This window comes from Emys orbicularis, chromosome 8, assembly GCF_028017835.1.
Source record: "Emys orbicularis isolate rEmyOrb1 chromosome 8, rEmyOrb1.hap1, whole genome shotgun sequence".
Classification (NCBI taxonomy): Eukaryota; Metazoa; Chordata; order Testudines; family Emydidae; genus Emys; species Emys orbicularis.
Window position 1 is genome coordinate 24,346,016 of NC_088690.1, and position 27,731 is coordinate 24,373,746.

The window sequence follows — 27,731 nt, forward strand, 5'->3', positions numbered from 1 at the left end:
CTTCATGCTTACGCCAAGTGAAAGTCTCTTACAACTATGAAATAAGTTCTCTCTCAGCAGCGATCAGGATACAAACTATTAATACACATAACATAGACAGTACAATTAGATGCAGCAATTATTAACATTTGTTTTATTACAACTCATTTTCTTCAAATATAGCACATGCACAAATTTTCAAGGGGATTAAAATATATTGAAAATTTGAACCTGCCGTATGTAGCAAGCTGTTTTAGAGATAGAGGGATACCGAGAATATTTAAATACAAGTCAACATCTCAAAGCAAGATATTTTTAGGGCCAGATTCTGCCACCCCATTTTGTTTTAAATGTAATTTTAAAAAATCTGTTACGTGCCCCTATCCCCAGTGCATCAAGAGCAAGATTTGAATCCTGGACTTCAGCACCGACCTCGACAGCTTCAACTAACACATCTCAGAGTAGGCTGTTACCACTTCAGTTATTTGCAAACTGCAAAACATTACTAACCAATGACTAAGTGCATCCAACTAGTGCAAAAAAGTATGTCAGGAAAGTGCTTTAGTAACAAAACAGCTGCCTAGACTTCATTGTTAACAAAAGAACTATTCTGATTCAGTATACTTAAAATACAGCCAGTACATCACAATTTTCCTTAGTGTTTCTGGATGCTAGTTCAGACAAAAAAGAAATTAGAAAGGAAATAAATCTTTCTTTGTACTCTCATCCATGTGCCTATTTTAAAATGTTAAAAAATAAATTAAAACACCAAGTTATAATGCAACAGAGAGTCCTGTGGTACATTTAAGACTAAGGCCTGGTCTACACTAGGAGTTTATGTCGAATTTAGCGCCGTTACATCGAATTAACCCTGCACCCGTCCACACCACGAAGCTATTTAGTTCGACATAGAGCTCTCTTAAATTCGACTTCTGTACTCCTTGAAAACGAGAGGAGTAGCGCTAAATTCGAAATGGCAATATCGAATTAGGCTAGGTGTGGATGGAAATCGACGGTAATAGCTCCGGGAGCTATCCCACAGTGCACCACTCTGTTGACGCTCTGGACAGCAGTTCGAGCTCGGATGCTCTGACCAGCCACACAGGAAAAGCCCCGGGAAAATTTGAATTCCTTTTCCTGTCTGGCCAGTTTGAATCTCATTTTCTGTTTGGACAGCGTGGCGAGCTCAGCAGCACTTGCAACGATGCAGAGCTCTCCAGCAGAGATGGCCGTGCAATCTAATAGAAAGAGGACCCCAGCATGGACTGATCGGGAAGTCTTGGATCTCATCGCTGTGTGGGGCGATGAGTCCGTGCTTTCAGAGCTGCGCTCCAAAAGAAGGAATGCAAAGATCTACGAGAAGATCTCTAAAGCCATGGCAGAGAGAGGATACAGCCGGGATGCAACGCAGTGCCGCGTGAAAATCAAGGAGCTGAGACAAGGCTACCAAAAAACCAAAGAGGCAAACGGACGCTCCGAATCCCAGCCCCACACATCCCGTTTCTACGAGGCACTGCATTCCATCCTAGGTGCGGCCGCCACCACTACCCCACCACTGACCGTGGACTCTGAGGATGGGATATTGTCCACGGCCGGTTCCTCGTCGGAAATGTTAGCGGACGGGGAAGATGAGGAAGGAGATGAGGAGGATGAGGCAGTCGACAGCGCTTCCTCCGCTGATTTCCCCGACAGCCAGGAGCTCTTCATCACCCTTACCGAGATCCCCTACCAACCGTCCCCATCCGTTACCCCGGACACCGAATCAGGGGAAGGATCAAGCAGTGAGTGCTTTAAACATCTAAACATTTAACTTTAACATAACTGGAATATTTATATTGTTAACAATGGGGTTTTCATTCACTCATTGAAACATAGAAACTTTTATTTATAACACAACAGGAATATTAACTATATCAGCAATTGGGTGTTCATGATTTCTTTGCCTTAGGCAACTATTTAGTCCCAACTATGTATAAAAAATCAAATAATGTCCGGATTTTCATGATTAGGCAACCACAGGACGCTCCACTCTGTAGTCCCTTCCAGTACAGTTACACCAAAATACGGTCAATGTGTCCGGGAATTGACAGAGTCTCCTCCTGGGAGAGCTCAGCATAGCTCTCCTGGAGGTACTGCTCAAGCCTGCGCATCAGGTTCCGTGGCAGGGCGATCTTGTTAGGTCCACCGTGGTAAGACACGTTCCCACGCCATGACTCTATCAAGTAGTCCGGGATCATAGCACGGCAGAGCATGGCGGCATACGGCCCTGGCTTCTGCATGCTCTCCCGAAGCATCCGTCCCCTGTCGCTCTCCGAGATCCTCATCAGCGTGATGTTGCACATGACGCCCTGCTTTAAATTAGGGAGGGGAATGTTAGTATTGGGACTGCTTTACAGCCACGCGGTGGAGGCGGCAGAGGGGCAGCATACAGGGATCTTTCCCCGGGACAGCCGCGAGGTGGTGGGACGGGGCAGAGCTCATGCTTCCCTGATTGCTGCCAGCAGAGAGTGGCATTGCTTTCAGTGCGAAAGGAGCCCAGTGCTACTATTAAAGTTTTAAGCTGCCACAAGTCTACGGCTTAGCATGTTTTCCTGCAACAAAAGTAGAGGTGTCCTGCCACGCTTCTCAGATCGCAACTGCAAGACCCCAGGCACTGAAGGCGAGGGCCGAAAATTCGACCTTGTCCTGAGTGCGCATGTGAAAGGTGCAGTGCATGGTGTTGTTCACAGAGAAAGACTATGTTCTTTGTTAGCAACTTCATTTATCTGTCTCAGGAATTCACTCCCTTTTTCCCATTCCCACAGACACATCTGCGACTGTCTCCCAACCCAGCCTGGCATCACACTCCCAGAGGCTAGCGCAGATTAGGAGAAGGAAGAAGAAGACGCGTGAGGACATGTTCTATGAACTTATGGACTGCTCACGAGCGCAGGCAGCCCAGACGACACAGTGGAGGGAGAACTTGTCACAAATGCACCGAGCAGTCATGGAACGGGAGGAGAGGTGGCGCCAGGAAGACCAGCAGGCTACTCAAACCCTGCTTGGACTAATGAGGGAGCAAACGGAGACGCTCCGGCGCCTAGTGGATGTTCTGCAAGACCGGAGGCAGGAGGACAGAGCCCCGCTGCAGTCTATCTCTAACCGCCCTCCCCCGCCACCAAGTCCCACACCCCCCTCACCAAAAGTCCAAAGAAGGAGGGGCGGCAAGGGCCGTTAAAACTTTTAGTCAACCCCTGCAGACTGCTGCAGCAATAGAAGGCTCTCGTTCCACAAAGTTTGAAAAGTCCTTTCCTACCCATCTCACACAAGCCCCCGTCCAAGTTTCCTCCCCCCCCTTTTCATGTGCGGTTCATAATAAAACATCTGTTTCTGTTAAGTACTGTTTCCAAGTTTGTCTTTTAGAGGAGATTCTGTCTGAAGGGGGGGAAGGGGTTTGTTAATTGGACAGGACAGTCACCTTTAGCAGGCTACAGAGGCGGGGGCAGGTCCAGCATCAGGACACATACACAGTGCAGTCACCAGTTACCCTGGTCAGTCTGGGAGGTGGTTTTCATGTTCTGGGGGGCGGGGGGGTTGATCTGTGACTTTGTGGCGGGGGAGGGCAGTTAGAGATCTTATGCCGCGGTCCTTATCCTGGATCACAGAGCCACGCAGCAGGGGGTCTGTAACCCTCCGCCCCCTGCCAGAAAGTCACTTGGCCGACACATACACGCAGTCCCGCCCAGGACTGCTGGCAGGCTCCGTTGAAACAACCAATCCACCACTGCGGAGCCTGTCATTCCCGGAGTTTAGAAGCATCATTTGCATCAGAACACTAAACCCGCCCCCCGCTACAGTCTGCGTCCCCGGTTTAAAACATTCCCACGAAAACAGTAAGAAAGAGAACGTTGTTCATTAACAAAACGGAACAGATTTTATTTGTTGGGAAGGTGGTGAAGGGGGTATGTAACTTGGAATGATAGTCAACAGTAACTGGGTAAAGAAACGGGGGCAGGTTCAGCATCTGTGTCCACAAACTAAACAGTCACTGGAGACCCTGCTCAGTCAGGAACCTGGCTTTCAAAGCCTCCCTGATGCACAGCGCGTCCCGCTGGGATCTTCTAATCGCCCGGCTGTCTGGCTGGGCGTAATCAGCAGCCAGGCTATTTGCCTCAACCTCCCACCCCGCCATAAAGGTCTCCCCCTTGCTCTCACACAGATTGTGGAGCACACAGCAAGCAGCTATCACAATGGGGATATTGGTTTCACTGAGATCACAGCGAGTGAGTAAGCTTCTCCATCTCCCCTTGAGACGGCCAAAAGCACACTCCACCACCATTCTGCACTTGCTCAGCCGGTAGTTGAAGAGTTCTTTCTCTGAGTCCAGTGCGCCAGTGTAGGGCTTCATGAGCCAGGGCATTAGCGGGTATGCAGGGTCCCCGAGGATGACTGTAGGCATCTCCACATCCCCAAGACTTATTTTGTGGTCCGGGAAGTAAAGACCTTCCTGCAGCCGTCTAAACAGACCAGAGTTCCTGAAAACACGAGCGTCATGCACCTTGCCAGGCCATCCAACGTTGATATTTGTAAAACGTCCCCGATGGTCCACCAGTGCTTGCAGCACCATTGAAAAGTATCCCTTTCTGTTTATGTACTGGCTGGCCTGGTGGTCCGGTCCCAGGATAGGGATGTGAGTCCCATCTATAGCCCCACCGCAGTTTGGGAATCCCATCTCGGCAAAGCCATCTATGATGAGCTCCACGTTTCCCAGGGTCACTACCTTTGATAGCAGTACCTTGACGATTGCCTTGGCTACTTGCATGACAGCAACCCCCACGGTAGACTTGCCCACACCAAAGTGGTTCGCGACTGACCGGTAGCTGTCTGGCGTTGCAAGCTTCCAGAGGGCTATGGCCACTCGCTTCTGGACAGTCAGGGCTGCTCGCATCCGGGTGTCCTTTCGCTTCAGGGCAGGGGACAGCAACTCACACAGTTCGAGGAAAGTCCCCTTCCGCATGCGAAAGTTTTGCAGCCACTGGGATTCATCCCAGACCTGCAGCACTATGCGGTCCCACCAGTCCGTGCTTGTTTCCAGGGCCCAGAATCGCCGTTCCACAGTATCCACAAGACCCAGTGACACCGAGATGCCCTGGGCGCTGGGTCTCGTATTTTCTGAGAGCTCGGAGCTACTCTCCGACTTCATGCCCTCACGGTGGTGCCGTAGCCTCCTCTCCTGATTTCTCTGCAGCTGCCTCTGGTAAAGGTGGATGAGAAGCTGCGAGGCGTTGAGAACTGACACAACTGCAGCGATGGTCGCAGCGGGATCCATGCTCGCACTGCTGTGGCGTCCGCGCTGTCACTAATCAGAAAAGTGCGCGAACTGATTTCCCGCCGGCGCTTTCAGGGAGGGAGGGAGGGCGGGAGTGACGGACGGATGACGACAGGCACCCAAAAGCACCCTCGACACATTTTTTTACCCAGAAGGCATTTGGGGCTCGACCCAGAATTCCAATGGGCAGCGGGGACTGCGGGAACTGTGGGATAGCTGCCCACAGTGCACCGCTTCCAATGTCGACGCTTGTCCCGTTAGTGTGGACTCACAAAGTCTCACAAAGTCGAATTACTGTCCTTAGTGTGGACACACACGTTCGACTTTGTAATATCGATTCCACATATTCGATTTAACTAAAATCGAACTACTCTCGTAGTGTAGACATAGCCTAACAGACTAATGTTACCAACAGGTATAGAATAAAAAAAACTGTTGAACAATGCTTTTTTTTCTTTTCTTAAAAGCAAGACACACTGAAGTTCCTGGAGTTGTAATTGGTAATGTGTGTATGTGGGGGGGATTTGGGCAGAAACTTGCAATGGTTATTGGAACAGCTACCCTTGCTTGCTTTCTCCTTGGTAAGGTGACCCAAGGCAATCAAATTGCTCCATCTTAAGGAATATTTCTGTAAATGTCACCCCTGATACTTTGATTGCACTAAGACACCATCTGGGCTGATTGCCAAGCTTCATTCTGAGAAGAAAATTCTGCAAAATTCAGTAACATATAAAGGGATTTAATTGAATTCTGTGAGCACATTTTTCCTTCTAAGAAACTTCAGAACATTAGAAATTGGGTGGGTTGGGGTGTTTCTGTTCCAAAAATTTGTAGCATAATTATTTTTAAAGTAAACTAAGACTTTTTAGTAGATTTTTATGTGTAATTGAATTTTTCATAAAATTGAAATAAAAATACTGTTTAGCATTTCCCACACAGGAGCCTTCACTTTTATTTATATTTTCTATTAATTTGACTTTAAAAACAAGGAAGATTTTCATTTGTGCCTTTGAAAATCTGCCTTAGCTTCTACATAAGATTTTTCCATTTTTCAAATCTAAAGTTTTCTTCAGTTTCATTTTCAGAAGCCGTTGATTTTCCAACATTGATTTAAACTCTCCACACAAAAATTAGATTTTTTTTTCTTATGGAACTGCTACCTATTCTTTCTTTATAAGGCAACAGCACATAGCAAATGTTCTGTTCTCTGTAAGAAAGCACAAATATTTTAGACTTCTTGTCAGTTGAAGAACTCTTTTGAAAATATTGTATTGTAATTTGAGTTTTCTCAAGCCATATATAGTCAAATATATATATTTTTTAAAAACAGCAAATTTACAAATTGTCAAGCTGGTCATTAGTCATATGAATTTTCATAAATCACTTAATAGTACATGAAAAATACATTCAGAATATGTGTGTAAAATGCATGCTTGTTTTGAAATGTATTTTAAAAATTTATACGTACTGTATTTGTAATATTTTTTTTCAACAGGTTAAAGCTGCTGAATCAAAAATAACTAATTTAATCTATCTGAAGCATACTCTGGAACTTGTGGATCCTCTAAAGGTGAAATGTATTCTGTTACTTTTTCTATATAAAACCCAAACTAGTTAATCTTTGTTGTCACACAGTGCAGTTCATTATATTTACTTTATATCTCATGGAACTGTACATTGTCACTGTAGTAACATCCTCTAAAAATAAGACAAGGGCCTCTAAATCTATGCTAAGTTTGATGTTGATTTAAAAATAAACATATTTGAGTCTCTAATACTTTCGGAACTGGATTCTGAATGCTAGTTAAAAGCTTAATTTTATAATGATTATGCCAGCCCAGCCGGTAAGCTCTCTATATCACCCCAATTTCAAATAAGTCTAGGTGACTCTAAAGGTCTTACAGACTGTTAAAATGGTTATTTAATCATAAAAACATGATTAAATTTTAATCTATATTTTAATTTTCAATAGGCTGCTTTGAAAAGCTGCAAGACACATCTGTTAAAGGCATATTACAGTTCTCTGGAAGACAAAAGGTATTTTGATAATATTTTCATAGCTAGAATATCTTGTTGTCTCCTTTTTTCTGAGGATGTCTAGGATTTTAAGATGTTTCTTCTTGAATTATTTATAGATATAGCTCCTGTTTTTTGTGTTATCATTAGAAACTCTTAATTTTACTTATTCTTTATGAAGTTTTTAGAAATTCAGTTTTTCAACTATTGCAGGAGAAATTTTAAAAAAGATAAACAGAAAATTGGTTTTAACAATAGTTGATTGGTTATGAATGACAAACATAATTTAAATTCTTACAAAATTTAAATACTCCAGTAGATATTATTGAAAAGACAAAAAAAAAATTGAGAATACTTTGATTTCTTAGAATCACCCAAAATGACTGAGGACAAGTAGCGGTTTCCGATATCTGAGCAGTGTGCAATGTCTGCTATTCTTTAAGGTATTAAAATATTTAGGTTAAAGTTAAGTGTGTTCATATGATGTCTCAGGTAAAAAAAATCACATGGTAAGTTTTTAGTGTATTGGCTTCAGTCATTTTTATTTATAATTGAAGATGATATTGATAATGAAGTTGAAAAATATTACCTAGCTAATTCCGTTACTGATATAACTACTGTTGTAGGTTTGGAATCATACTTGAAAAGATTAAAACTGTCATTAATGATGATACAAGATACACAAAAGGATGCCTGAATATGAGGACCCAGAAGTGCTACGCAGTCAGGCCAAACATCAATGAATTCCTTGATATAGCTCGTAGAACATACACAGAGATTGTAGATGACATAGCAGGTATTTCATGATTGATCACTAATAGAAATATATTGCACCTGTTATATAGAACCATAAAATTGTACAAGAATATATAGTGCTAACTTTCTAATGAAGAGAAGGCAAGTATTTTTATTGTAATTTGATTTTGTCATTGATAAAAAAAAGTTGAGGTACATTTGAAATTAGGGTTGCCATACGTCTCGGTTTTCCCAGACACAACCTCTTTTTGGTCCTCCGATCTCTGTCCTGGCAGATTTTTGAAATATGAACAAATGTCCATGATATTTCCTTTCTTGTCCTATTTCAGGACATTTTGAGGACATTACACTTGTTATTTATAAATGTTAGATATTCAAAGTAGAAAGAAACTGTACTCCCCTCCCCCTCCAGCTCTCCCTTTCCCCTTGCAGTGTCCTCTATTTGGGAACTTAAAATATGGTAACCCTATTTGAAATGTACATTGAGGTTTTCCATTTGTAGATAAAAACTGTAATTAAAATGAAATGATGAATAATTATTTTGTGATTTTAAAAAGTAAAAAGATTGCTTCATTTATTCTGCCACAAAAAAACAAGCGGTATATGAATCAAACATATTGTAATCTTTCCATTTAAAACCTATGGTTTGCACCTACAATGCAATGCATCTAAATTCAGTTTGAAGTGTTGAAACAATATTATTTCAAATAAAATTTTCTGGTACAAAAAATTTAGTTTTATCATCTGCTGACACATTACAAACACAAATACTTTGTTTTTAATATTTTAACTAGTTTGAGTCGTGAGCTATGATTTAACTGTGTGCTATTAAGAATTGTGTAAAACCACTTTCTTGATATTATTTTAAAGCCAAAATGAATAAAATCAATGTTGGAAGAATGCCTCTATTCTTTGAGTGTAACTGTTTTAGATAGTGTCTAAAGTTGATGAAAATAATTGTCTTTTTCCGAATGGCTCCTATCACGTTTCTGAGCAGACAAGATTGTTCTTTTAGTTCACACTTTAACAGGCAAGAATGACAAATAGTACACATGAATAGTAGAATTTTTAACACCAATAATATACTATAGATTGGCTTGAGGTTCCTGTTAGCTTTGTAGCTTACAGTTGACATCACACAGAGTGAACATCACAAGAATTTAGTTGTTCCCTTGCTTTCCAAAATTTTCCTTACATGGCTGCTAAGACCCAGAGAAATGTAGGCAGGGAGGAGCTCTTTCTCCCTCCTGATGGTTAGTGCAGTCCAGTTTCACTGCAGCCCACATGTTTACAGCGGAAGAGCTCCTTTTCCTGTTACCATGCTAAGCATTGAGGAAGCAAATGCTGACACACTGGAGCACTGAGTGACTCCAGGACCCAGAAAGAACAGGAGTACTTGTGACACCTTAGAGACTAACAAATTTATTTGAGCATAAGCTTTCGTGGATTCTATGCATCCGAAGAAGTGGGATGTAGCCCACAAAAGCTTATGCTCAAATAAATTTGTTAGTCTCTAAGGTGCCACAAGTACTCCCGTTCTTTTTGCAGATACAGACTAACACGGCTGCTACTCTGAATCCAGGACCCAGGTGTCCAACACAGCCCATCTTCTCTACCCAACCATTTGCTGGCCTGTGTCTCTGGTGGTAGCAACAGTGGGAGGTTGAGCCAGTTCAGTGAGGAGTGTGAATGCCAGGGAAACCTTGTTCAACAGCATCCTTCTTTTCTCCCCACACAGTAGTACAACATAAGTATTTTTCCTCATCCACCCAGGCACCCACACATGCCTGTACCCCACTCAGCAAAATTCAGAATTCCTACCATTTAGCAGCACCTTTCCTCCTGCCACCTAATAGTCCCCTGCATCTATCACCCTCCCAGGTGGGTGGGTTGGGGTTAGGATTTAGAAATGCAAAGGATTCTGAACTATGGAGTGAGTAGGAAAAGATCGACAGCCCCAGATCTAAGCATTACAGTTACCTGTTGAGAAAGCAGGATGAAACACCACTGGCATGCACGTGGATTCATCTGAAGCTTACTTCTCTGAGAAATCTTCCTTTCCAGCAGAAGGACAACCCACCCCTGAGATCCCCATGACAACATTTGAATATCTTTAAAAATAACCTATGAATTCTCCTATTCTCACCTGGCACTTTTTGTCCACTAGTTTTATAAAGCTAATGCTCTTATTTGAATGGTTTACTAAGCTCTTTCACCTCCACACAAGCCCCCTTTCAAGGTCCTAACAAGGCTGTCTAATTTACTGGAATTGGTATCTAGATATCTGCATGATGAATTTCCTACTCAGATAACACAGTGAGTTTTATAGTATGTTAGAAAATATTTAAATTATGGTTGATTTTTTCCCCATATTACTTAGGAATGATAACACAGCTTGGAGAAAAATACAACCTACCTTTGAAGATGAGTTTCAGCTCTGCTCGTGGATTTTTTATCCAAATGAATGCAGAATGTGCAGCATTACCTAATGGTCAGCTTCCTTCAGAATTTACAAAGGTATGTGTTCTGGACATGTTTTGTCATGCAATTAATGACTTCAGTGATATTACATAATAAATGAGGATAGAATTTATTTAACCCATATTCTTTTATACAGTGTGTTAAATGTCTAAATGTGGTATATTATTTGTGAGATGATATGAAATGTTCTAAGGTTTCTATCATTCTGATATTTGCATTTTGTTTTCTTGTTTTTTCATACTGTTTTATTTAGGAAAAGTGAAATAAGGTAACAGTTTTGTCACTTGCTTTCCAGATTGTTCCTACTTTGTTTTCTGGAAATCTTTCTTTATGTGCGTTTATTTGACATGTATTACTTAAAGTTTGAATTTCCCTACAGATCACTAAAATGAAAAATGCATATAGCTTTACTTCAGCAGACTTAATTAAAATGAATGAAAGATGCCAGGAGTCTTTGAGAGAAATTTATCACATGACCTACTTGTAAGAACATTTCAAACTCTTTAATATTTGTGTTAACTTGATTTATTTGCCATATTAACAACTAGTTGTGAGGTTTTCTGATATATTTTCATTATTAAATTATGGTGTATTATAAAAGCACTCCAGATTGTAGAGAGAGAGTGTTCTTCACGAGAGAGCACATTAAAAGGCTAAATCTACATTATTCTGAATTATGATTAAAATGTATAGGGATTTATTCATAAAAAAGAAGAGTATCCATCACATTTATTAAACTTTTTGTAGAGTATTATCAACACAAAATGACACAATGAGTATAGCAATTTGGCAATGTGTAGCCATTATTTATATTAAGTGTGCCTTTCATTTTAAGTAGAATTACCTTCAGTTTTTCCATAAATTATGCTTATAAAGGGACCCAAGGGCATATATAGTTCTCTTTTCTTCTAGATCACAAAAGCTAACATAGGCTATTTTTGGCTACATCTTCTTTTGGAGATCATGTGAACCCATTTTAAACATGAAGGACTCAAGAAACTGAAGAGTCGCACTTTTTGGAGGACAAAAGAACACCATTGGTTCCAAAGCTGTATTTTTTAGAGTCAGTTTTGCACATGCAGCTCCCTTTTAAGCAGTGGGAGTTGCATTTGCACATCTGATGGCAGAATTTGGCCTAGAAGTTGTTTCCCAATAACTTACTATGCTTTTTAGAAATTCACACAATTGCCCATGTTTACAAATCTCTATGGCATTTATGTAATGCCTGTCATCCTAGTATCTAAGTACCATATTGACATTATGAACTTAATAATTGTTTTATTGCTGTAAACTGTATAAAGCAATAAAATATAGTAGTGTACAGTAACTAATTCAGAGCTGTCTGCTTGCAGGATAGTGTGTAAACTATTGAGTGAAATCTATGAACATATCCATTGCCTGTACAAACTCTCTGACACTGTGTCAATGTTGGATATGTTGCTGTCATTTGCCCATGCCTGCACTCTTTCTGACTATGGTAAGTTTCTTTCTAAGAGATGGTAAATATAAATTAAAATGCTGGTAAAGCTACTCCCCTGTCCCCCAGTATTTATATAATAGTACCAGGTCTAGTTTGTGGCTCTTGGATTTATCTCTTCATATATTAGTCATCTATAGAACTAAAATTGGATTTCAGTTCAGTGTATGAATTACTTTTATAGCTTCATTTTTCCTACTTTTCTTTCCCCTTTTATTCATGTATTCCCCCACTTGCTTCTGAACACAATCTTGGCATGTTATTTGAGGATGGAGGGCTAAGATGTTATTTTTCTGTAATAGATCATGAGGACTTGTATAAAAGATGTAATCTCTACCTGAAAACAGCCCATTAATTCCTCCAAGTATACTGTCTTTGCTGATTTGATAGCTATAGGTCAGGTCTTCTACATGGGAATATCCTTTCTGATTCTTCCACTCTTGCTCATGTTGAATAATCCCTTCTTTGTGAATAGTTCTTGTCATGGGGTGACTGGCCTTTTAGAGAGAATTAGGGACAGTCTACCCATGACTAAGGTTGGTAAGCCAGCCTTGGTGGCTAATTGGTGGACTGGGAGCTAATTGATTGCCCAGGTGGCTGATTACTGCTCAATTAGGGGAGCACCTGACTTTAATAAAATTACCAGAACTCAGTATGGAGAGGAGGTCAGCAAGGAGCAGTGTCGGGGAAAAAAGACTCCTGATGACAGGAGACAGCAGGCAATAGAAAAGGGGGAGGGGTGCCCACTCTGTCATGGGATAGACAAATGATACCTGAACCTCAGTTCCAGGGAGAAGAACTGGATCATATCTTTATGCTGTGTTAGCTAAAGCACTGGCAAGAGTTCTACCCAAGCTCCAGTGAGAACTGGGAAGGTGAAGGTGGTACCTCCAGCTCTGGGAGGAGGATGGAGGGTTATTTTATGTAAACAGCAGAAAGACTGTTCTGAACAGTACTCCAGCTCCAGGGAGGAGGACTAGGAGCCTCACGATGAAGGCAAAATACAAAACTATGTAAGAGGGGTCTCCCAAATCTGGAGCTAGTAGTAGGATTAAAGGCTCGAGTGGAAGGTCTTTCCCTGTTTGGGATATTTGTTTCTGTTAATTAAAGGGAAATGCTTTAAGGCAAGCTTGTTTTGACTTATTTTGTAGATACAGGTTGGGGGAAACTGAGGCAGCACCTTGTAGTGCTATGCCTGGCAGAGGAGTGAAGCCCCCAACTCAAGTAGCAAGACATTATTCAACAAGAGGAAGAGTAACAGACTCAGAGCTCTGCTCTGCATGAGTGATTCTTATTTTATTTAAAAATGTAACTTTTTAATAATTGTCGTAGGTTTTTTTGTAGTTAGTGCTTAACATTGCTTATAATTTTTTCTTGGTTTAGTTCGTCCAGAATTTACTGATACATTAGCAATCAAGCAGGGATGGCATCCCATTCTTGAAAAGATATCTGTGGAAAAACCTGTTTCTAATAACACGTATATCACAGAAGGCAGCAATTTTATCATTATTACAGGACCAAATATGAGTGGAAAATCAACTTACCTGAAACAGATTGCTCTCTGTCAAATTATGGCACAGATTGGTGAGCAACAGTTTACATTATAAGTATTCTTTTGCACTACTCAAATTGTTTTCTACTGAAAATATCATTATTTACTAAGTGGAAAAATGTGTTTCTAAAAATAAGATGAGATTTTATGTGTATTACACAAGGCCAGTTTTTAGCTATAGTGTTACTACCAGTGATAACATAAGATAATTTGTACTTTTATTTTATTTTGCAGGTTCTTATGTCCCAGCAGAATATTCTTCTTTTAGAATTGCTGAGCAAATTTTCACTAGAATTGGTATGGATGATGATATAGAAACAAATTCATCAACATTCATGAAGGAAATGAAAGAGGTACAAGTTTAATTATTTTAGTATCAGGGGCCCTAATTAACATTAAGCTGGTACAGTTTACATTGGTTTATGGATTATATTTCATTGGCACTGAAGCACTTTTATTTTAGACAAGCACATGTCAAGGATAGTGTAGGAGTACTTGGTCCTGCCTCAGCACAGGGGGCTGGACTAGGTGACCTCTCAAGGTCCCTTCCAGCCCTACATTTCTATGATTCTGTGTACAAACAAAGCAGTCAAAGACAACTTGGCTTCTGTATCTCTCTTCCATATTGTATGTCATGAGGAGAGAAGCATCTTTTAGAAAGGTAGGTCCCAGGCCATTTAGGGATTTACAGGTCAAAACCAGCATCAGAAAATCAACTCAGGAACTAATAGGCTGCCACTATCAAGCACAGAACTTAACACAGTCTGACATGTTATGTGAATCACAGTCTTAATGTGATTATGGGTAAAACAAACCTTTACTTAACAAGTGAATTTTGCATCAGCTTCAGTTTCCACATGAATTTAAGATGCATCCCTTCATTACAATAGTCTAGTCTTGAGGTGATGCATCTGAAAGAAATGTTAACTACTGGATGGCTGTTTGTAGAGTGAAAGAAAGCTGTCTGGATGTTGCTGCTATATGATCCATTAGTTACTGCTCAGAGACTAACCAGAGGCAGGTGATGACAGCCTTTTACCATGTGGTCTCCATTGTTACGTGCTAAAGCACAACCGATATTGTCAAATCGGCATCCGAACGTCACCCAGTGAAGTCCCGGATTGAACAGCAATGGAAATAGTTAGTCTCCAAAAAGTGACTCCATCCAGAGCCACTTAAGAGAATTGTAGACCCAGCTCTAAGAATTTGCCAATTGAATGTTGAAGGTATTTACCAGCCTAGAAGCGACCAGCTAGCTCATGTTACATGAGACAACATGATTAACATCATTGCCCTGCAAGAAACTCAAGAACCATGCTGCCATATTGCTGGCTACAATCTCATCACCTACCTCCATCACCCAAAACACAGCCATGATACGTGCATCAAGCACAGCATTGAGGATTATGACCTGATAGTTGCTAGGAGCAACTCTGGAACCTTGACCATCTCAGTAAGAATCATCAAGATAAGAGTGTTTAATGTGTATAAACCACTGAATACAGACTTGTCTTCTCCCCCATTACCCACAGTCTATTGCCTGGCTTATATATATGTAATTGATTTCAGTTGCCACCACACAATGTAGGGCTATGCTAGTAATGATATTGTGGATGAGGCACTTGTGGAATTGTCATCAAATGAAGACACATACCTTCTTTTCTATGCAAAAGACAGAGGCACTTTTCATTCTGCCCCCTGGAACGGATACCGCAATCCAGATCTCTGTTTCATCACCGAAGACCAGTTGAAATCCCTCAGAATATGTCTAGCATTACTTTTGCTACTTCCTACACAGCTAGCATCGACTGGTGTTAATCCACATTGCCAGTAGTCATGTCATTGCCCAAATGGCAATAGAAGTTTCAAAGGGAAACTGGCCAGGATTCATTTGAGGCCACCATTGACGCAATTCCACTAAAGCCTGGAAATTTCGGTCGTTTCAGCAAGCTTATCCAAATAGCTGCAAGAAAAAACATCTCTCGCAGCAATCAGAATCGATATACTCCATACAAAACCAGAAACAAAGGCTATTAAAGAAGAACCAAATAAATACTGCAACATCCCTGCTGAAGTCACTGAATCTAGCGTGCCATCAAAGATGACTCAAGACAGTTGAAGGTCAGGATTTCACTTACTCCAGCTACAAAGCTTGGCTAATTTTGCATCAGCTTGGGGCGGCAAACCCAGGGGAACATCAAAAGCTGGTCCAATCGCAGAAACGCTTCTTATGAACTCAAAAGTACTAGGGGACAAATCAACTAAGCATAAAGTGTGCAGAGAGCTCTGACACATAGTCAGCTCACTACCTATCCCCAATCCCCGTATCATTTCCCTTCACCAAGGAGGAGGTGAATAACCTTGGAAGAATATTTCTTATATTGACAGCCAAACCAAAGCCCACTAAAGGTATGTCTACATTGCATATTCCTTTAAACGGTGTATAGCGTACATACACTACATGCCCTCCTCCCCCCAGCACAGGTTTAAATAGCAGTATAGACGGTGAGGTATTGTTTAGGTGAGTATAGTAAAGACATGCCTGAACCTTGTGGGTATGTACCCTACATGGCTCTCTACTCACCCAAGCAGTGACTCCCCCATCTACACTGCTGTTTTTAGCAGTGTAATGTCCTGCAACTGGCTCCCCACTGCTGGAGTTTTTCCAGTTGCAGAGAAAGACTCCAGCAGCGGGAAAAGGTTCTGGCAGCTCCCCACTGCTGGAGCATTTCTCTGCCACAGGAGCTACTGGAGCCTTTGCCCCCCATTTAAGACTCCAGCACCAGAGAGCTACACCTACTAAACATGTGGTATGCAGTGTAGACATAGCCTAAAACTGTGGTGTCAGCATATCATCTAAACAATCGAAAAACTAGGGCAGAGCTGCACATGGACTTCTGTGACTAGAAGATAAGACTGCAAAATGTCTTGATGTGATGTTAGACCAAAGCCTCACATTCCACTAGCAGAGGGGCGGGCAAACTTTTTGGCCTGAGGGCCGCATCGGGTTTCGGAAACTGTATGGAGGGCCAGTTAGGGGAGGCTGTGCCTCCCCAAACAGCCAGGCGTGGCCCGGCCCCTGCCCCCTATCCGATCCCCCCCCCCGCTTCTCACCCCCTGATGCCCCCCCCGGACTCCTGCCCTATCCAACCCCCCCTGTTCCCTGACGGCCCCCCCGGGACCCCTGCCCCATCCACTCCCTGTCCCCTGACCACCCCAGAACCCCCGCCTCTGACTGCCCCCCGCCGCCCCATCCAACCCCTCCTCTCATTCCTGACTGCCCCCCCAGGACCCCCGCCCTATCCAACCACCCCTTCTCCCTTTCCCTTGACAGCCCCCAGAACTCCTGCACCTGACTGCCCCCCACCACCCATCCAACCCACCCCCTCCTTCCTGACTGCCCTCCTGGGACTCCTGCCCCCATTAAACACCTGTAGTCCCCGCCCTCTGATCACCCCGACCCCTATCCACACCCCTGCCCCCTGACCACCACCCCAAACTCCTCTGCCCTCTATTCAACCGCTCCCTGCCCCTTTACCGGTGCTCCAGCCGCGCCACCCAGAGCACCAGGACAGGCTGGAGCCAGCCACACCACTGCACAGCACAGAGCACCGGGTCAGGCCATGGCTCTGCAGCTGTGCTGCCCCAGGAGTCGCAGCCCCGCCGCCCAGAGCATTGCGCCGGCGGTGGAGCAAGCTGAGGCTGCGGGGAAGGGGGAACAGCAGGGGAGGGGCCCGGGGCTAGCCCCCCAGGGCAGGAGCTCAGGGGCCGGGCAGGAGGGTCTCGCGAGCCGGATGTGGCCCGCGGGCTGTAGTTTGCCCTCCTCTTCACTAGCACCTGAAAAATATCTATGACAAAATAAAGATGTGTGTAAACCCCATCCATAAGCTGTCAGCAACAACCTGGGGAGCCGATGCAAAAAGTCTACAAATCTCTTCACTAGCCTTTGTCTACTCTGCCACAGAATACTGCTGACCCGTCTAGACACATCATTTGTCAATTCTCAACTAAACACCATCATGCATGTCATTACAGGCACAGTAAAATCAATGCCACAACCATGGCTTCCCATACTGGCACACATCAGCCCACTCCAAATTCATTGCTACATGAGGGAACAAGGATTTTCCGATATATGAATATCTTAATAATATATCAAGATTCCAACTCAAATCCAGAAAGCTTTTTTGGCTTGCAGCGCAAGAGTTCGAAGACTTGGGGTTCTCCCACGAAGTCAATGGCGAGCAAAGTGAAAGGACACCGGTGTTCCATACAAACACCTCATCAAGGACTCAACTGAACAACCCACTGGCTTTTCACTCACATGAAAATATGCTACACTTTGAACGGAATGTGCACATCACATGGCAGATTTGCCTCTGTCCTCCATGAATGGAGACTGATACACAATTCTATTTGTGAGTGCAAAAACAGACTTCAAGCTATGAAACACCTTATCAACTAGTGTCCCAAATAATCATATATCAGTGGTATTTCTTCCATCTACTCTGCGTCACCTGAAGTAATCAATTCGATTGCCAAGTTAGATCTGGACATCTAACGATGCTGTTTTTAAGCCATATGAAAGAAGAAGAGTTTAACCAGACCTCCATATTGCAAACAGGTATTAGTAACTAGGACAACCGGACTTCTCAGGAAGCAGGGCAGAAAAATAATACCAGTAAGTTATTTTTTAAAACTTTTCTAAAATAGGCCTGCTTTAAAATAAGGTAGAAAAACCCACAACCATCCTTTCCTCTACCTGTTGCTCCTCTCTATAACACCCTTCAAACTTTCTATCTTGCCTTCCATCTTCTCTTTTTTTCTTCAAGATTTTCAATGTGAGTTATGGACTTTAAGACCTGCTCCCCAACCAGCAAGCTGGAGATGAGCAGGAAGTTTTAAGAATTATTCATAATAGCTTTTCTATAAATCATGTCACAGTTTTAAGTCCAATATCTCTGAAACCATTCCAACAGGAGTAGAAATCACTGTTCCATTGGACATTAGTCTTGATGTTTCATTAGGTATTGTACCTTAAATTATTGTTGGGCCATATCTGACTGTTGCTAGTATTCCACCTGAGACCTCATTTTGAGGAAAAATTACTTATTTAGAGAGAAAGAGGCAAACAGTTTTGTGGCAGGATGTTTTGTTTGTTTTAAAATGTCAGCTGTTTGGAAGCTGCTCAGAGGTGAAAGCCATGGATCTTCTGAAGGATTCTGTTCTTTACTCACATTACCAGTGGACTTTTTGTTGGTTTGTTTGGTTTTTTGGGGTGGGAGGGATTTAAAAATGTACTGCTAGAGATAACAAAGTATTTTTTTTCTTAGATAACATATATCATGCAAAATGCTAATGACAAATCACTCATCATAATTGATGAACTTGGCAGAGGTACCAGTACTGAAGAAGGTATTGGCATTTGTTATTCAGTGTGTGAATATCTACTGAGTTTGAAGGTATTTTTTATATTTTTTAATCATTAGTCTCTAAAATTTGTAATTGTTTTCTCACGCAGCCTTAAAATGGTACTAAATAAAAACATTTTCTCATACTCCAGTCTTCATTTTATGGACAATTCTGATCTAAATAATACGGATACACTTACTGGGATTTATGGATAGAAAAGAGATTGATCAATAGATAAGAATAAGGACAAGGATGCCATACTTCCTGCCCTTCTAGTCCTTGTCCTATCCTTACCCCATCCCATTCCAACCACACGATCATCCCTTGAACACACTCCTTCTAACCCTTGGCTCCATTCATGTTCCTTCTTGTTCTTTCCTTTGGCCAAGACTTTGCCTTGGCTTTTACAATTTGCAGTGACTATACCAAGAATGAGACTGACAACAATATCCCTAAAGTAGTTGTATGGTAATTCTATGAGAATCCTGCAGTATTTGGTTCATGAAATGAACCCTTCTGTTTGTCTTTCCGTGTTGAAAGCAAACTAACTAACCTCTTCAGTTTTGCTTGGAGATTAGAGTTCATATACCTAAATCTCCAAAGGGAGCTCCCAACTGGCTGCTCCCTTTCCAAAATATGTTGGGATCCTCCACCCCGCTCCCCACCCCCTTAACTTAAAGGTGCGTAGACAGAGTTCAGTGGCTTATCAAGAGAAGTAGAAATGGCCTTTAAGCGGGGAGGAAACTCTGATTACTTCCTAGCTATGTGATTAACTTCAGCATGTTGTCAAACTTTTGCAGACCTGGACATAGGCTGGACTCTTACCCGGGCTTATTTTGGAATACTTTTGCAGATTGGTTTGAAATGTTCAAATATTTCTCATAGTTTTAGCTAAAGGACAATATATAATGTCAGAATGTTCAGGCAATTTTGTGAAAATTCTTGACAGTAATTTTGGTAAAATAGTATGAAAGTTAGGAAATTCTGTGTTAGTGGCTACATTTATATATTCCATTGGGAAAGGGATCAGATAATCCAGGTTGGGAAGATCTGTTGCGTCATCCAGTCCATCTCCCTGCCAGTAAAGGATTGTATCCTAAATTCATGTTACTGCTTATTCCCAGTCTAGTTTAAAATATGTCATGTATTGAGACTTCCATTGCTCCTCTTATGAGATTGTTCCATAGCCTAATAGATCTCTCATGTGTTTTTCTGATATACAGTCTAAATGGTCCATTTTTGTTATGTCATTAGGTTGATTAAACTTATTATGTTCAGCAAACAATATCACTTAATTTAAAAATGAAAGGGCTCATTTAATATATTTTTGAAACTGCTTTAAAACTGCCTGTATTTGGAGCTTTCTTTACTATTTTGCTATAATCATGCCTATGTTTATAGTACCAAAGAAATAGATCTCTTCATTCAATTTAATATTTTTTAGTAATTTCAGGGCATTTTTTCAAAGCAATGCATGCAGATTTAGCCATCAATTAAAGTCATATTGCTAAATCCCTGTACCCACTTTGAAAATATATATTTTAACCTTATTTTGCTTAATTATAATGAATTATGAAGGATTACTTAATATGTCATAATATTTCCTTTTCTGTTGCCTAATTTAGGCATTTACTCTATTCGCTACACATTTCCTGGAACTGTGTCACATAGATGCTTTATATCCCAATGTGGAAAACAACCATTTTGAAGTGCAACATGTGAAAAACAGTGCTGGAAATAAGGAAAAAATTACTTATACTTACATACTTTCGAAAGGACAGACAGAGGAAAAAAACTATGGTAATGGACTTCAGTATTGATATTAATAACTTATTAAAAAGTACATAAGATATATTAAACTATATGGGTCTAACATTCCTACTATCCACTGACAGATCACTCCATATTGTGAATAATTTTTTACATAGTAACTGTTCTTCTTCGAGTGATTGCTCATGTGTATTCCACTATAGGTGTGCGTGCTTGCCACGTGCATCGGTACCGGAAGTTTTTCCCTTAGCAGTAGCCGTAGTGGGGGAGCACCGCTGCGACCCCTGGAGTGGCGCCGACATATCGCGCCATAAAGGGGGCTGCGTGCTCCCCCCACCCTCAGTTCCTTCTTGCTGCCAGTGAAGGTAGTCGGAACTTGCTCCAGCTCTGCTGCAGCGCTTCTAGCCTTAGTAGTACTCAGTTCACTGAACTTTTCCTTTTTGAACTTCTCTGCCTGGCTCGGGGCATGCCCCGTGGCCCAGGCTTCAAGTCCTGCGACTCTTGTCGCAATTCTATGCCCAGAAGCGATCCGCACGTTAAGTGTCTTCGCTGTCTGGGCGAGTCTCATGTTACTGAAAGGTACAAAATCTGCCGCTCCTTCAAGCCGCGTATGAAGAAGGAGCGTGAGATCCGACTCCGAGCACTTTTAATGGAGTCGGCATTGGCCCCGGCACCGATGCGTCGAGCCGGTACTGCGCCGGGCTCCGCGTCGTCAACACGCGGCGAAGTGCCTCCAGTGTGCTGCTCCAAATTGGCGCCCGGCACCGCGTCATCAGTACGCAGTGAGGCACCGTCGACGTCCCGGCACCGTTCCCCTGCTAAAAAGATGGGGAAATCGCTGAAGCACTGGGAGAAGAGTAAGGGGGAGGCTAGACCCGTGTTGGGCAGCCCGCGATCCCCACCGGGACAGAGACCTCCGACTCACACTGAGCGGAGTAGTCCAGTCCCATCCGCGCGAGCCACTCTGGAGGTGTGCATGCCCTCGACGCTCAGGCATCTCAGGCCGCGCGTGACATCCTGACGCTCCCGGTGCCTGCGGCGCCGCAGCAGTCAGCTCCCCGGTCCCGTGGGAAGCCGTCTTTGTCTGCCCATCACCCTTCCATGGAGGACTCGGAAGTCGAGCCGCCTTCTCGGGTTGAGGCATCTACCAGACCCTCACAGCGCACGTCGACTCCGCAACCCGACTCTGCCATGAGCGTCTCCCACTCGTCTAGTCCCGACCGTCGTCGTCCCGGTAGAAAGAGGCAACACCAGACCTCTTTGTACAGTGACTCCGACAGGAGCGGGTCGGGGAGCCGTCGGCACCGCCATTCCCGCTCCAAGGCCCGGCACCGTGGAGCGCACCGAGTTCCCCCGGCACCCAGGCACCACGGCCACAGGCGCTGCGGTCGGTCCCGAGTCAGCTCCTCGGAGGTGTATGTGTCATCCTCCTCCGCATCGAGGTCTCGGGGCAGGAGCTGTCGTGATTGGGACCATTCCAGCCGTTCCCACGGCACCGTGCGTTCCTCCCGCACCTCGGTGTCGACGCGCAGCCGCCTGTCCCGGAGCCGAGCCGCGCCGCCGGACCAACCAGTGCCTCCGGCACCTGATGTGTCTCTGCTCCAGGCAGTTCCGTGGCAGGGTCAGTGGTGCCAGCTTGCGCCATGGCCTCAGGCACCGGCGCCCCCTGGTCCTCGCTCCGTGGTGGGTGCCTCGCAGGGCCGCCTTCCGTCCCCTCGGTACCGGGACCAAGCCGTCGGTGCCGATCCCCCGACGCCGGCCCCGGTACCGGACCGCGAAATGGAGCCCACGGTGCCGCTGGTCGTCGACGTTGCCATCCCTTCCACCTCCGCGGTGCAGGGCGACTTGGTGGCGGTGCCGCCTCCTCCCTCTTCACAAGAGGACTTTAAGGTACACCAAGAGCTGCTTCGGAGGGCGGCAGCCAATCTCGAGCTCCGGGCCGAGGAGATGGAGGAGCCCTCCGACACACTTTTTAATGTCCTCGCCTCCTTGGTCCCGGGGCGTATAGCGCTCCCATTCTACCAAGGAGTTGCAGCTCACCTCAGGAGGAAAGGGCTGCAGATCTTCCCCTACCTAGATGACTGGCTGCTCAAGGGCCAGTCCCGGTCTTTGGTGCAGCAGCAGACGAGCTTCCTCCTCGGCGCCTGCGGCGCGCTCGGCCTGCTGGTAAACGAGGAGAAATCCATGTTGGTCCCAGTTCAGCACATAACCTTTATAGGCGTACTGTTAGATTCCCGGTACTCTCAGGCCAGGGACGGCCTGGGCAAGGTTGTCACGGTACCACCCGCAGTGCGGGTGGACCTTCAATGGTGGACCTTCCCGAGCAACATGCTCCGGGGTATTCCTTTCTGAGAGCCTCCTCCCTCCCTCGATTTGGTGTCCTACGCCTTGGACCTGGGCTGGGGAGACCACGTGGGGTTGTTCAGGACCCAGGGTATGTGGTCTCCCGAGGAACGGACCCTGCACATAAATGTCAGGGAGCTCAGGTCCGTATGCCTAGCATGCGTGGCCTTCTGCCAGCACATACGCGGGAAGGTGGTCAGAGTCCTCACGGACAACACAACTGCCATGTATTTCATCAACAAGCAGGGTGGCACAAGCTCCTGGGCACTATGCCAGGAAGCCCAGTTCCTGTGGGAGTTTTGTATAGCCCACAGCATACTCCTGCGGGCCTTCTACCTGCCCGGCAAGAGCAACACCCTCGCGGACCACCTGAGCAGGGTATTCTCCCAGCAGCACGAGTGGTCCCTGCACAGGGAGGTAGCCAAGGGGATCTTCCTACAGTGGGGTGCTCCCCAGGTAGACTTGTTCGCCACCGCTCAGAACCGGCAGTGTCCCCGGTTTTGCTCCAGAGCAGGAGTGGGCGACGGAGCAGTATCAGATGCATTCTGCTTCCACGGTCGGGGCCCTTGTTGTACGCCTTCCCTCCCTTTCCCCTAATAGGCAGGGTCCTCCAGAAGGTGAAGTTAGACCGGGTAAGGGTTATCCTCATAGCCCCGGACTGGGCCCGTCAACACTGGTACGGGACCCTACTTCAACTTTCAGCGGCCCCACCCCGCAGGCTCCCGCTCCGCCCCGATCTCCTCTCTCAAGACCAGGGTCGCCTCCTCCATCCCAACCTAGCTGCGCTCCACCTGACAGCGTGGCTGCTCCGTGGCTAAACAAGGAGGAACACACATGCTCTGCGGGAGTGAGATCTGTCCTGCTAGAGAGTAGGAAACCTTCCACGTGTCGGGCCTACCTCGCTAAATGGTGTAGGTTCTCTTGGTGGGCGAGGAATAGAGGTTCCTCTCCCTCTTCCGCCTCTATCCACTTGGTTCTGGATTACCTCCCCTCCCTGCGGACCCAGGGGCTAGCCCCCTCTTCTATCAGGGTGCACCTGGCGGCCATCTCGGCCTTCCACCCTCCAGTGATGGGACAGTCGGTGTTCTCCCACCACATGACTTCCAGGTTTCTGCGGGGTTTGGATAGGGCGTTCCCTTATGCTAGACCCCCGGTCCCTCCCTGGGATCTGAACCTGGTATTGTCGCGCCTCACAGGGCCTCCCTTTGAGCCTTTAGCCACCTGCTCATGGTCCCACCTCTCCTGGAAGGTGGCGTTCCTGGTGGCCATGACCTCAGCCCGCTGGATCTCCGAGCTTAGGGCTTTGACTTCTGAACCGCTGTATACGGTCTTCCATAAGGATAAGGTTCGGCTCCGCCCTCACCCTGCTTTTTTGCCAAAGGTGGTCTCGGCTTTTCACATGGATCAGGATATTTTCCTCCCGATCCTCTGCCCTAAGCCCCATTCCTCCTATGAGGAACGCCGCCTGCACATGTTAGACGTGCGCAGAGCGCTGGCCTTTTACCTGGAAAGAACCAGGCCATTTAGGAAGTCCCCCCAGCTTTTCATTGCTTCGGCCGAGTGCATGAGGGGGCAACCGGTGTCCGTCCAGCGGATCTCCCGCTGGATCACCTCGTGCATTCACACCTGTTATGACCTGGCAGGGGTTCCCCCACCTCCTATTGTGACGGCGCATTCGACGAGGTCCCAGTCCTCGTCTGCAGGCTTTCTGGCTCATGTCCCCATTCAGGACATCTGTAGGGCTGCTACGTGGTCCTCTGTCCATACTTTTGCATCGCACTATGCGATCGTCTCCCAATCAAGGGATGACGCCGGGTTTGGTAGGGCGGTGCTTCGCCCGGGTAACCCTTAAACCTTTACCTTTAAACTCCTACCCGCCTCCATCAGGGTTAGCTTGGAGTCACCTATAGTGGAATACACATGAGCAATCACTCGAAGAAGAAAGGACAGTTACCTGTTCTGTTACTGACATTCTTCGAGATGGGTTGCTCAGGTGTATTCCACATCCCACCCTCCTTCCCCACTGTCGGAGTTGTCTGGCAAGAAGGAACTGAGGGTGGGGGGAGCACGCAGCCCCCTTTATGGCGCGATATGTCAGCGCCACTCCAGGGGTCGCAGCGGTGCTCCCCCACTACGGGTACTGCTAAGGGATAAACTTCTGGTACCGGTGCACGTGGCGAGCACGCACACCTATAGTGGAATACACCTGAGCAACACATCTCGAAGAATGCCAGTTTCGGAACAGGTAACTGTCCTTTACAAGTTCAGCGGTGGCCTAGAAGAACTTCATCATGCCACTGAAGATGCCATTGCTTGGCTAGACGACTATGCACTTGCTAAATAAATAAACAGGTTAAAATACTGTTCCACTTATTTTTGTATTTTAAATAGTTGTGTAATAAGGTAGTTATTTTCTGTCCACAGTATGAAAAACTTAATTGTCTAATAAAATGATCTTTCTGCTCTCAGACTTCACCTGGCATCTTCAACTGGTTGAGAACACAGTGACCTGTGAACACAGTTTTTAAGGTCAGGCTTGACAAAGCCCTGGCTGGGATGATTTAGTTGGGAATTGGTCCTGCTTTGAGCAGGGGGTTGGACTAGATGACCTCCTGAGGTCCCTTCTAACCCTGATATTCTATGATTCTATGACCTGAGTTGGGTCATGCTGAGCACATAATAGCTGTACTGAGTGCTCTGCATTGGTTTCCTGTTTGATTATGGGAGCAATTCAAGGTGCTGTGAGATAGTCTTAAATGGATGCCTGCACATGCAAGACTTATCTGAGAGCTGCCTCTTTTGTATTTGCTCATATAGGATGATATAAAAAAGTTAACTAAAAGCTGTACCCATTTGGCTCATCCTAAATGAATGAAGTTTTATTAAAAATGACAAATTAATGTTCATAGATGTGTGCCTCAGTTTATTTATGCAGAGAGGTGCGTTTTATCCTTTGAAATGTCAAAACTGTGTTCTTGGGAAAGTGGGTTCATTTATCCTTTAAATTTAATATAAACTGTAGTGAAGCAGACTGTGTAACAGATTAAAACATTTTATTTATGTCTCATTGTCATCCATTCATTTCTTTATAGACCCATAATCCTTCAGGGAGTGAAAAGAATCCACATAATGTTTCTGAGGGCTGGTCTACACTACCCATTATATTGATATAACTTATGTCACTCAGGGATATAAAAAAGACACCCCCCTGAGCAATGCAAGTTACACTGACCTAAGTGCTGGTGTGGGCAGCAGTACATCAGTGGGAGATGCTCTCCTGCCAACATAGTTACCACGTCTCACGGAGGTGGAGTAATTATGCTGATGGGAGAGCTCTCTCCTGTCAGCATAGTGTGTCTTCACCAGACACACTACAGTGGAGCAGCTGCATCAATGCAGCTGCGCTGATGTGGTGCTTCTAGTGTAGACTAGGTATAAATGCTAGATTTTGTAGTTGGATCCCTGATTTAGCTGGTTTAATCAATAGGGAGTTGTCTCACAACACACAATTTTTACTAGTCTGAGATAGCTGAAGACTATAAATTATTCGAGTTAAAGTTAGAATTAATTTAATATAAAATGTTCCTTCTATGCCTTTATCAAAATTTCACTGCTAATTTGCCTCACATTGGTAACACAAGTCCAGTTTTGGGGATTTTTTACAAGATGAGTTCTGAAGAATTATACATAGATTTATAGGACTGGAAGAATACATGTCCCCCGCAGATTTCTTTGCTTCCCCACAGAAAAATGACTTTCTGACAGGGAAGAGCAGTCACGCGCCACTCCCTAGCTGTGCAGGTACATTGTTTCAGGCACCCAGAGCAGCCGGCAGAGAGGTAAATCACCACAGGGCTGGGGACACCCCAGCCAGTGGCTTCTACTCTGAGCCGGATCAGCTGCTAGTCCCGGCTGGCCTGGAAGCAGGAGAGGACGGGACTTCCTCTTCCCCTGCAAGGAGTGGGTGAGGCTGTGTCAGACCAACCCCCAGAAACCTCCCCCAGCTGCAGGAAGCTCAGCATCCTCCCCTGCTTCCTGCCCCCATCACTCCTCAGCTGTGGGGGGGGGGAGGGGTCACTGTACGGGGAGCTGCTCGCCCATCCACCCGACCTCCCATACCCAGACACCCCTGCCAAGCCTGACCCTCATCCAGAACCCCCCTGGCCCTTCATATCTGAACCTCAGCCCAACCCCTGCATCTGGAGGCCCCCTGCACCCAGAACCCCTGCCTCTGGACTCCCACTCCTGCACCCAGACCACCCCCACTGAGCTTCCTGCACTCAAACTCCCATCCTTATGAGCCTGAGCCCCCACATCCAGACTCCCATGCCACTGGCCCCCAACTAGCTCCACCCAGACCTCCACCCCACCAAGCCCCACTCCCCCAGAACCCAGACCCCTCTGCTGAGCCCCAACCACTTTCACCTGGAAGCCCGTGTAGAGTCCCATTGCCCCTGCACATGGAAGCCCCCCAGTGAGCCTCTTTGAATCCAGATCCCCTCACACCTAGACCCCCAACTGAGCTGCCTGCACCCAGATTGTCCCACCAGAATCCTCTCACTCCACACCTGGATCCCTCCCACACTGAGTCCCTCCACACTTGGATCTTGCCTGGTTGAGCCTGCCTGCCCCACACC

The 27,731-nt window shown here is 45.1% G+C and overlaps 1 protein-coding gene across 1 annotated transcript in view; it reads left to right on the top strand.

The window, feature by feature from the left end:
• The window catches only part of MSH4 (mutS homolog 4), a 62,151-nt gene that overhangs the window by 32,136 nt on the left and 2,284 nt on the right, over nt 1–27,731 (top strand). Inside the window, exons 8-17 of the mRNA XM_065409536.1 lie at nt 6,783–6,857; nt 7,260–7,324; nt 7,930–8,099; nt 10,440–10,576; nt 10,920–11,023; nt 11,893–12,017; nt 13,401–13,601; nt 13,804–13,922; nt 18,903–19,031; nt 20,607–20,781. Coding sequence (XP_065265608.1) covers nt 6,783–6,857; nt 7,260–7,324; nt 7,930–8,099; nt 10,440–10,576; nt 10,920–11,023; nt 11,893–12,017; nt 13,401–13,601; nt 13,804–13,922; nt 18,903–19,031; nt 20,607–20,781 — 1,300 coding nt within the window. The remainder of the gene's footprint in view (nt 1–6,782; nt 6,858–7,259; nt 7,325–7,929; nt 8,100–10,439; nt 10,577–10,919; nt 11,024–11,892; nt 12,018–13,400; nt 13,602–13,803; nt 13,923–18,902; nt 19,032–20,606; nt 20,782–27,731) is intronic.